This window comes from Saccoglossus kowalevskii, chromosome 17, assembly GCF_978046115.1.
Source record: "Saccoglossus kowalevskii chromosome 17, keSacKowa6.1, whole genome shotgun sequence".
NCBI lineage: Eukaryota > Metazoa > Hemichordata > Enteropneusta > Harrimaniidae > Saccoglossus > Saccoglossus kowalevskii.
Genome location: NC_140657.1, coordinates 15,644,995 through 15,656,893, shown reverse-complemented (window position 1 = coordinate 15,656,893; position 11,899 = coordinate 15,644,995). Strand labels below are relative to the sequence as shown.

At 34.2% G+C, this 11,899-nt stretch overlaps 1 protein-coding gene across 3 annotated transcripts in view; it reads left to right on the top strand.

Annotated features, from left to right (window-relative positions):
• The first annotated feature begins 4,556 nt into the window (after positions 1-4,556).
• Positions 4,557-11,899, top strand: part of LOC102807909 (uncharacterized) — a 53,734-nt gene continuing 46,391 nt past the window's right edge. For all 3 annotated transcript variants that reach the window (XM_085492463.1, XM_085492462.1, XM_085492464.1), the window contains exon 1: positions 4,557-4,904. In XM_085492463.1, the coding sequence (XP_085348589.1) occupies positions 4,708-4,904 (197 nt within the window). In that variant the 5' untranslated portion in view covers positions 4,557-4,707. The remainder of the gene's footprint in view (positions 4,905-11,899) is intronic.

Genomic DNA, 11,899 nt, shown 5'->3' with positions numbered 1-11,899 from the left:
GTTCGGACTCCTTGATAAATAGCATATACGTGTTTTTAATGCGCATGCTTCATAACCGCCCCCAACGTTCGAACATGACAAGGAAAGGCGTGTATTTCGACCTATCAAAAATGTTGCATATTTTATTTTTAACAATATTTGGTTTCAAAAGTACTACTTTATTTAATTTTTGTTATAGCCTGTTACGTGTTTTACCCGGTAACACTTTAATAAGCATTTCTTAAAACAATTTACATAGGAATCCATGTCATTATTCCATGGAAAAATTGCGTTCCCCAGAATATTCTAAATATTCGCGACAATCAGCTACAAATACAAGTACAATTCTTATTGCAAGATGGACTTGAAATAAACATAATTACGCATTGTGCTGGATTGTTGGCTTGCTGTAGACTTTTCCTGTATTAAACAGTCCGGTAATCTTGTTTGAAAACAAATTAATAACATGGGTATCTTTCACGGGCACATGTTGCTCCAATCACCCGTACTTGAAAAGTAGCTCCTTTATTTTTCCCAAATAATCCTTCCTGTTGAACCTAGCGTACTCAGCATTGCTAAGCAAAAGGTTTCAGCTTGATTTTGGAGGGGCGCCCCAACACTTATTTCGAGGGGGAGACTGCCCCCTCTGCCCCTCTCTCTGTGCCGCCGCCACTGACGTTTCATATATAAAATCTACCACGTTTACCCCAAAAAAACCTCAATATTTTCACGAGAATTAACACTCATTACAAATATAAAAATATAAAATGTACTTTTCTATATTAGGTCTGTGTAATTATACACCATAAAAGTTTCGAGAGAGACCACGCACTTTCTTGATCGCAATTATTAGTCGGAAATTAAAGCGGAAACCCAATACTCCAATGTAAAATACTTCCAATTGGTTAATTTTTTCGTTATAACTGATTGATACGTCGACTGTACCTACATATTCAGCGTCATAAGAATACCCATGTTGTTGAAAGCCCTAGTTATTTCAATGCCCTTCATTTCAAACTTGTTCTTATATGAAGCAAGTGCGTTGTCTCGTATATATTTTAGACTCGAAATAATATGTAAGCCCCCCGCACAAAATCCACATGACTTAAGTTAATTTCATTATACATTTATTGAAGTGTTTTTTTTTAAAACTCAAACATGCAAAGCACACATAATAGAACGAGGCCAGATTAAAAAAATTGAGAAATCAATAAAAACGACCACCCTTTCTTTTTAGTTATTTCTGGTCAAGGCTTTGTAATACAATCACGTAGCCTGCTGTATCCCTACGAACCTGAGATTGAACTTCAACGATAATGTTATCCTCTGCCTAGTTCACAAGTAGACCATTCGAAATGTAAGTAACAATCTTGCTGAGGGAGGGGCAGCAAGGCAATACCTCTGTAATTGGCGACGTTCGTTTGGTGGAAAACTTATCCTTTTGCTCCAACTGGTTGATATTTATCCAGCGATAAAATTAAGTCTACAAGCCGTGATAAACATTGTCATTACAGTTTTTCAGCATTTCTTCTCCGGAGCAGGTGATTTTGATGTGTACAAATATCCTGTATTAATTTATTTATTCATTTACAAACAAGTTTAAAGCGGGAAGGTTGTCACCTGCGCACGCGCGGGAATTGAGTTTCAGGCGACGATAACAACACACTCAAAAAACTTTAAGGCTCATGGGTAGACGCTTGTTTGTAAACAAAGACACGCTATGGTCATCTGAGGCATGCACAGGTGACGACTCCCCGAAGACGCTCATTTTTTTTACAAATCATGAAACCGCCACCAACGTTCGTAGTTTGCAAATAAAGTTACAGTCGTCTAGTCGCAATTATTTACTATGCTTTTTGGTGCTCGCGCTTCTTTATTAACATTCAATGCGTTTTTTACATATTATTGTTTGTATATAATTCCAACAAATATAAATAAAAAATATAATACGTTGATCTTTGGTTTGAAGTGAACTCATCATTTCTCTGCATGTTTGAATGTTTGTATCCTAAACGGAAATGGACATAGATTAAAAATCCAATCAAACATGGTTGTCATTCCGTGACAAAAACAATCAGAAGAAAAAAAACATACACTCGAAGAAAAAAAAATATCTCGAATCATAATTAGCATTCATATTAAGAAATAAAAGCAAAATCATAAAGTGTACATAAAGATATTATATACATATATAATAGCACGAATCGGATTATTCACGAAACAAAATTAAACCGACATGTTAACTGGTGATATTTATATAATTGATTTATATTATATTATATTTTAATAATTAAAAATTGCCGCATTTTATAATAAGCTCAAATTCATAACAAAAACGCCAAATAAATAAATAAATGTACGAAAGATATCCCATACTATTTTGGGTTTTGTGTAATACTAAATTTGTCTTTCAAAACTGAATTACGAAACCCATAGCAACAATAAAATGAATGAATGCAGCGAGAAAATCCGAAATAGATGTACAATCGTTATTTGTATTATAAATAAAAACACCAATAACAAACTTATGTAACGTTAACGTTCTTTGTGGCCCGCGAAATATACCCAGGGGAGGGGTTTCTTTGAATAAAATATGGTACGCAAGCTGAAGTAAAAAAAAAAACGCGTAAAAGGGTGTTATTTAGCTATTTGACGCGTATACGCGTGTACCGTTTTTAGGGATTAATATTTTAAAATACATTAAATAGAGTGTGAAAAAAGAAATCTCATGAATTCATGTTACCTCAACTTGGAAATAGCATGCTTTTAGTAGTATGTATATACGGTATCTATTTTAAGTTTCTGCACTTGAAAAAGGGTATATTTTAACAAAAATAAGTACGGGTTTAGAGGCTTTTTTGAAAAGCTATACTTAAGCATGGGTACAAGTTCTGACTTGGAGTACCCCCCTGGGGAAATATGCCATCACCAATTATTTTTTTCGAGTCAGCATGACGTCCGAAAACGATGTGATTAGATAATAGCAACCCCAACCCCGGTGTCGAGAGTCTCTTACGAGTGATATACACGGAGCATATACTACCGTACGCCATGGCTACTTTAACTAAGTGGGTTCTCCGGCGTTTTTTTTTTTTTTTTTTTTTTTTTTTTGTGGGGTTAGGGTTCGTAACTGGGCTATATCCGAAATAATCATGAAATGCCATGATAAACAAACGAAACAATCAATAAAAACGTATATGGAAGTAATAAACACGTAGAATAGTGTATTACATCAATGCAGTACTAGTATATCCACTGATATACCAGAGACCTTACCAGAAAGTTACATAAACAGATGCAATCGTAAAACACAACAACGCGGTAAGGACTGCATGGCGCGTCTTATTTATAGTCTCTGTAGAGTACTGAAACCTCGGCGGGAATGCCCCTAATTGGTCAAAAGTTAACTTTGTAGACGCTACGTAATACAGCGGTGTTTCTATCATGTTCGTACTTCGCATGCCAACAACATGTCTATTTATAGAGGTGGTTCAAAGGGCGGCAGTCGTCGAGCCACGCATGCGTAGCGTGATGACTGCCGCCCCTTAAGAGCAAAACATATACGTAAATTATATCTAATATGTTAAAGTACTGGAATACAGTATTTTAACAAAAATATGATAATGCGTTGATGTATTTTTCGAACGATAACGATCAAAATTTGTATCGTCACATCAAATACAACTACTGACTAAATTTTTGAAAATCGGGTTACAAAATGTGGGGATCAAAATCAGGACCATTGTGGCTTTTCCGCTTGGAATTTATTTTCGCTCTTCCCGCTGAAGTGATGATTTGGTGAAAATAAAATACAGCAAATATAACTTATGCCCAATATTTTACATTTAACTAATCAATGAAAATGAATTTCGTACAAAATACTTCTGGAAAAGTCTTTTCAGCGACTCGGAAAATTGTCACTGTACAGAAAGGAGTAACAACGTGATAACAAAAAAAAACAAAACACACAGTGAACTGTCACCGTGATCAAATATAAAAAAAAATGTTTGTTGTTTCAATTATCCAATATACCATTCACACGTGTACGACGATAATTTTTTTTATCGAGCAGTGTTTTACTGCCAGTGTAAAACTATAAAAGCACAACAGTACATAACAAATAGTCAAACTAGCCTTAATCTGAATTTAGTTTTTTTGTTGTATTTTTTGGCGATAAGATAAAATATTTTGTCTATTCAAACACTGTGACAGTGACCATAAACGATATCGAGCCGTAACCAGGTCACCGAGTCCCTACATTTCCAATACACAACAGATTAGTGAAAAAATAGGTTGACAACAGCTCGGTAATGACCTCCCACCGATAAAGGTCAAAAGGCACAGTGAGAACCCCCCAGAGTATAAAAGCTTAATATGGCTACTTTTTGATTGCATTCTTTATAAGTAAATTATATTGTTATAATTGTTATCATTCACTTTATTCTCTAAGCAAAATAAAATACCTTTTACTGCCTTCAAATGTATAATTGACATTGCTGATGTGTCTCCTAATTTGTACGCCTCTGGATGCGAATATCCAATAAGCTAGGGGTTCCATTGCTATTTGCATAAGAAATGAAACTACAAACATGACAACGTCGAGTAACAGTAGTACTGAGCTGTAAATATTCACGAAATGAGAGACAACATTACAGTTTTGATCACATCGGACTTGTAATCGTCATTTTTATTCAACACAAATCCATGGCAGATGTGTAACTTTTCAAGATGTCGCTACACTGGCGCGAACATGAATACTTCCCTCTGCTTATGCAGGACTCGGAAGAGTCTCATGTGGCTCTCGAGTATTTTGTTGACGATCTGCACAAGGAAAAAACAAGAACTATCACATCGTTTATGTGTCACTCAGGCTCAGAAGACTTTCTTTGGGGACTTATCCACCTTCTGTCTTCCAAGAACCCCCGGTAAGTTACGTGTCGCTGTGTTCGATCTACGTACAATGTTGAGTGTTTTGATCAGCGACCCCATGTATTCTATCACAACTTGTTGTGAACGCGAGGTCGCGTCGTCGTTTACTCAGCGAGATATCACAGATCGAGATCGCGAAAAGTCGTATTCGCCGTGAATTAAACCAATAATTTCTCGTACGTATTAAAGCATGGGCCTCTAGATGCTATGGTGTAAGTGACCTTCCATTACCTCCATTGTGTTTACTTGAACAGTAATTTATTAAAACATATTACCGCCCAAAATAAACGCTCGTTACTGCATGAGCGAGTTTATTACTGTCGTGGCATGAGCTGATGTTACGGCTGATGTGTTTTACAATCTGGTCAAATCCGAAATGTCTACTTTATTTATTTGTTTTCACCATATGTTACAAACAAAAATACGTTTAACTTATATCGTGTGTACCACGGTCCATGTTATTTTTTTGGTACGTTTGTCAGATATAGAACTGTGTTTACTTACTTGCTGATACTGTTGTGTATTGAGTGAACACCACATTACAATAATATGAGGTTATTACGAGGATACCTCAAAGTATGCACAAAGACAAAATAGCTGGAGCATCGACCATCGCGCAGCGGAGGTCGATGCGACGACGTACTGTCTGAGTGCAAACTTTGAGGTATTCTCATACTAACCTTATTATTATATACATCTTTTTCTTCCAAGGATACACCATGGGAATGCCGAAACCCAAAAAGTTTAGAACAGAATCAGCGAACTTCTTTGTGTGGAGTCCCGTTAAACCTTGGTGGCAGCCATGTTTGTTTTTATTATTAGTGGACGCTTGCGCGCGTAATCATTCCATATTTGGAATACCCTGTAAAATATCGCAAAACTACGGCATACTGTACACTTATGGCGTTACGGTGACAGATGTATAATAATAATCGTTATTACACCATGATGAAAAAACATTATTAACTAAATCTTAGACACAAAAGTAATAGAGAAATACTTCAAACAAAAATAACAACAAAACTAAATAAAAAGTTATAAATAAAATACATGTACATGAGATGTAGTTTTATGATTGTAAAATGGATATTTAAACGTAATTGATAACAAAATGATAAAACTAATAACTACATGTATACAAAACAAAAAGAGCAAGAATAAAAACAATTTCAAGGAGAAACTAAAGTGGTAATGAAAAAAATTGATATCATCGCTTGTTTAAAAGCATCTAGAATTTTATTTTTAAAATAACCATGACTGGTCAAAATATTCTACAAAAGATGATGAATTTCAGGGTATGCACATGTTAAACCCTGGTACATATTCATGTACATGTGTATATGATGTTTTGTTATTTGATTCAAAATTTCCAACTGGTTTATGTGTGGATTACACAATTGTGTGTGATATTAGAATGATGTTATTCCTAAGAGGTGTAACTTTGACTGAACCATGGAACTGAAAAAAAAAACCATGACTTAACAAAACCTGGACAAGGTTGCATTTGAAGTAACACCATATTTTTAAACATTCTGGAATACTCTCTAATCCTTTCATTGTTTATAGTTGACATACTGTAAAATAATTTATTTTAGCTGGAATTAATTTTCGCTGAAAAGACTTTGTGGGTGTTTTGTATGGAATTTATTTTCACTGATTTTTAAAAAGTTGAATGTAAAATATAGGAAAAAAGGTATATTCGCTGGATTTTATTTTCACTGAATTATTTCTTCAGCAAAAATTATTTTCAAGCGAAAATAAAGGATTTTACTTAGTCACTAAAAACTGAATGGGGACTATGTCATTATCAATGTAACTAAATCTGAAATTAAGTTGTCGTTGGTGACTCGCGAAGGTGGAAGCTCAAACTGCTGTACAATGTGACTGCATGGCCATCGACAATGTAGATTGGTTACTGTAAAATACTTTATTTTAGCTGGAATAAATTTTCGCTGAAAAAGCTTTTTGGGTGTTCTGTATAGAATTTATTTTCACTGATTTTTGATGAGTTGAATGTGAGATACAGGAAAAAAAGAATATTCGCTGGATTTTATTTGACTGAAGCATCCCTTCAGCGAAAATAGCGAAAATAAATTCCAAGCGGAAATAAAGTATTCTACAGTAATCAGAAATTTTACAATAAAATACAGTATACATACATGGCGTCTGTACACCCAAACTAACGTTGAGTATACCCCATGGTTAATGCAAGCATGTGAATAACCTAACATAAGTTGACCTTGAGTTCAAAAACACTTGAGATATCTGCATGTACTTGGGTACTTAGTTACAGTATCCTTGTTTATGCACAGCCTATTACTTTTCTGTTTGTCAGCCAGAAGCATGTACTGTCGCAGACAGTAGACAGACTGTAAAACAATACTACCCCTGTACATGACTTGATGGCTTTTGAGCATAACTGTTATTATCATTGTGATGCTATTGTTTTTTATTGTATACAAATTTATAGCCGCCATTTTGTAGCAAGCCAGTGAAGGATAACAGGTGGTTAACAGCAATTAACTTATTGTCACTTCCACACTGAACAAAAATATCAACTACTACATTCTATTTTTGTCAGTTACGAGAACCTGAATGGAGACATAAAATGCACTAACAATTAAGTGTTCTTAAATCTATTTTATGTTGACAATAAGATGGAATGTTAGTCTCGGTAATTTTTTACCATTGTTAGACAATATTTCTTCAGCAAAATCCTAATGAGTTTTGGAACATTTACATTTTGACATTAACTTTGTTTCAATGATCTGATTATTTTCCCCTTGATTGTTATATGCAATCACATACCCAAATAAATCCAAACCACTTTCCCCCATTTTAGAAAAATTGACTCCGCTTAGTATTCACCTGCTCTGTAAACTCGCTGCTGTTTTCCAGAGAGAAATAAACAAACAACAGGTTTACATTTCCTCAAGTTTCACAACTGGATATGTTTATTGTCATTCTGAAAGTTTGCTAACAAAACCTCTGTATATCGTACTGTATTGTTTTGCCAAACACACGAGACACGTCTATTGTGAGACACGTAATCTAGATGCTTAGGTCCAGTACATAAAACTCTTATTTCTTCTTGCCATAACCGCTCCCCCTTTCTGTTTGGGACAATTAGGTACATTTTCATGTATTTTTTTTCCGTAATTTCTTTGTTAATTTTTGACATAATGAATATAAACATTATTAATCATTATTCTCTGTATGTAACTGCAATTAACAGAGTTGTCTTTTATTCACCCAGAGGTACATGTAATGCCCTGCTGAAAAACATTATGAATAGAGAAGTGATCAATAATCATCTTTTATGTTTAAAAATTGAATTCAGATGAATTTTGTTGTTTCTTGTTCTAACTTTTTTCTATGGTACCATTGGCAACATTCGTGTTACTATTAAGAGGTTTGTTCTACCTGAAATAGTGATTTAAACTTTTGATCAAGAAACTGAAAATTTGATTCCTATTGGATGCTTGTCCACATTTCTTTGTGGACAAAATAATCACTTGGAAGGAATGAATCAAGTGATTTTTTGGGGTAATGCTAATTATAACATGTTTAAATTTTACAATAACTAAATTTCCTAAAAGACACAAATTCAAATTGATTTGCAATATCAGATTAAATTGATTTGTAGTATCTGATTTAAATTAATTTGCAATATCTTTTATTTAATTTGATTTGCAATATCTAGGATTTCAATTTATGATAGGAAATCCAAGAAAATGACCATGACCTCCGTAAATTGTGGGTACTGCCAAGGTTAAATAAACATGTCTATTGACGATAGTTGTAACTGTGTCAAGTTAATTTTGCAGTGCCAGGTACACAACTCGTACAAAGATACAATTGTATTACATATGTTCAAAGCTGACATACAGTTAAATACTGTGCCTTAAGGGCACAGCTGTGTGGCCAAGGTCCTGCTGGGTTAATAGAACTGAAATATACATGTACATGTATATTATAATTAGAATTCCATATTTGTATGGCCTCATGTTTTTATAATTTGTGTCGTAAAGTGGCACTGTGACATACCGGTAGTACGCCTTGTTCACTCTGAGATGGTACATTTGCATTGATTCACTCTAACATGGTAAATGTATGTCTTGGTCACCCTGAGGTGGTTTTGTTCATTCTGAGATAGTACATTTCCATTAATTCATTCTGATATGAAACATTCCATTGATTCACTTTGAAATGGCATGTTTCATCGATTCACCCTGACAGGAAACATTTCATTCACATTTGACGATGTGTTTCATTGACCCATTCTCTGGTGTATTAATTTCATTGACTCACTCACTCTGACACAGCATACTTCATTGATCCAGTTTGACATGGTATATTTTCATTGATTAACTCTGACATGGTACATTTCAGTAATAACACACATTCGTCAAGCTTACAGCGATACAAACGTCTTGTGCAATTCATAGGTCATTTGCATGACTTAAAATTCCTTAGATAAACATTGGTACATGTATGGAATATTCACTACTGTATTTGCCTATATCTAAGCTTTCAGAAGATATATAGGTTGTCATAGTAGCAGTTAGTGGATTATAAAAAGTGTGAATGAAAATCCAATGATGAGACAAGAATTTTCACAGTGGTTGCACAAGTTATTATTAACTAACAAATTGAACCCTAGAAATTATATTGTCTTCCCTTGTTTTCATGAACAGACCACATGTATCAACAATGTAATCAGATTTGGTGTGTGACCCTAATTTTTCGTTCACATATTTCCTTGTTTAGCTATAAGCAATATTCATGAATTTCCAAGAACGTTCATGAAACTATCTGATCATGTAAATCGACTTCATGACATTATTTTTGTGCATTTTGTTAAAGCGCAAGTTGGTATCGCCTCGGGTGTACTGCGACAACAATGCACGGTGGTCAGCTTTGTGGCTGAAAATAGCATCTAGTTCGTTTGGATTTTGTCTGTTGTTCTCTTGCATTGTACTTCAATTGTATACCCGTGCAGGACACCGATTTATTGCGATCCAAAAAAGAATTAACTCAAAGAAGTTAGAGAAGGGTGTGTTCATGATAATAGAATTGTGCGTTAAAAGAACGCTGGACATGCTGGGTGTTAAAAGGATAAGAGTATAAATAAATTCTGAGATTCTACTAGTCTAAAACTAATCTACCTTGACCTCTAATGTACTTCTTCACAATGCTATGGTGCATATATATGTACAAGTCATAATGATGACATTTAATGTGAAATGTCACTAACAATTATTGTACGATAAACGTCACAATATTCCTGTTAAATGTCTGAACTGTAAACAGAAAAAACAAATTGTGTGGTAATTAATGTCATTTTTGATCTCAGCGATACAAACATTTCTGACAGGATAACAACAATTACTCGATCTTGTAATCACACTAGCTTATGATAATAATAATCCAAACTATATCCATTAGAGGGAAATATTTCTGCTGATTATTCATTGTCATCGACGACCATAACTACCAGTACTAATGTGTGCTGGCCATCAGTGTACTTGATGTCATGCATTATTAGCATAAATTTGCATATGGTCTATCTCATACAGGAATTTGCTGTAAATATATACACAAGTTTCATGCGCAGCGTTCAAACTTTTGGCATTTATTTAATTTATTACAACGATCTGTCTGTAAATATAAGCCCCCCCCCCCCCCCCCAAAAAAAAAAAGAAAGAAAAAGTTACGGGAATTTGTTTTCCAAATTGATGCAAGTTTTGCTTTTAACCTTTTCATCATCAAAATTTCTCGACCAAATTTTTCTGCAATTATTTCTTATATTATTCAATATTTCTGGAAATGAATTCTAATTTTGAAACCAACAGACAATTTGAGTCAATTTTCAGTTTTTAATGTTGCTATTTTCATCCCAATCTTCTGAAGGAAAGTGCAGACTATAAACAGGACTATTTTGTGAATTTGTGATGAAAAGAGGGAACTGGTGGTGAAAAGGTTATTTTGATGTTCTCAAAAACTGATTTTGCATTTTCTGTGTGCGTTAACCAGAAACATGTATACCTATACACACATGTAGCTCAGTGTACTGATGATGAATACTAATGATGTATGCTAAAAGTTAGCGATGGATGCGATGCGTAAATTGTTGACCCTTTAACTTACTTTGCCATCAGTATTGTGTATATGCCATCTGTTAAGAAGCTGATTAACTCATTCATGTCTAGAAAGGATGGCCTTTCTTTGTAATCTAATACTTGACAGTCCGTACACACCACAGCACTCTTTTCGACTTTTGGCAGTAAATGGTTTTCTTGACCTGAAACTTTCGCACAATCTCCGTCTTGAGTGTACTTACCCCGGTACTAAGATTTCTATATACAGCTTGTCTAATCACTTGGTTGGTTTCAGCTCCAGTTTCAAGACTATTATTGAGTGGTCAAAATTGGTTGAGGACATTTTGTCCAAATTGGAAACTATCATCATGAGACATTTCTGATTATTTGTCTATTTTTGGGTATACATGTTATACGGTACATGTAGTAATTTTAATGGAACAGTAACAGTAAGGTTAACGAAAAACACTTTAAAGTTTAATGTGTTGTGTTTGGTATGGGTTCCTTGTGACATATTCAGTGCATGCAAAATACATTGTTAATTCAAATACTGCAAAATACTTTATTTTTGCTGAAGGAATGATTCAGTGAAAATAAAATCCAGCGAATATACCTTTTTTTCTATATTTTACATTCAACTCGCCAAAAATCAGTGATAATAAATTCCACACAAAACACCCAAAAAATCTTTTCAGCGAAAGATAATTTCAGCTAAAATAAAGTATTCCACAGTAATTTAAATGCACATTGAAGGATGACTCTGTCGCTTTAAGCGCTATACAATATTCTTGGTATTATTCTGCGTTCCCTGTTTTGTGTTTGAAATTTATTTATAAATTTATTCATTTGTTCATTTCAGAGAGATTGTTACTTTGCATTTTAATAGGTTC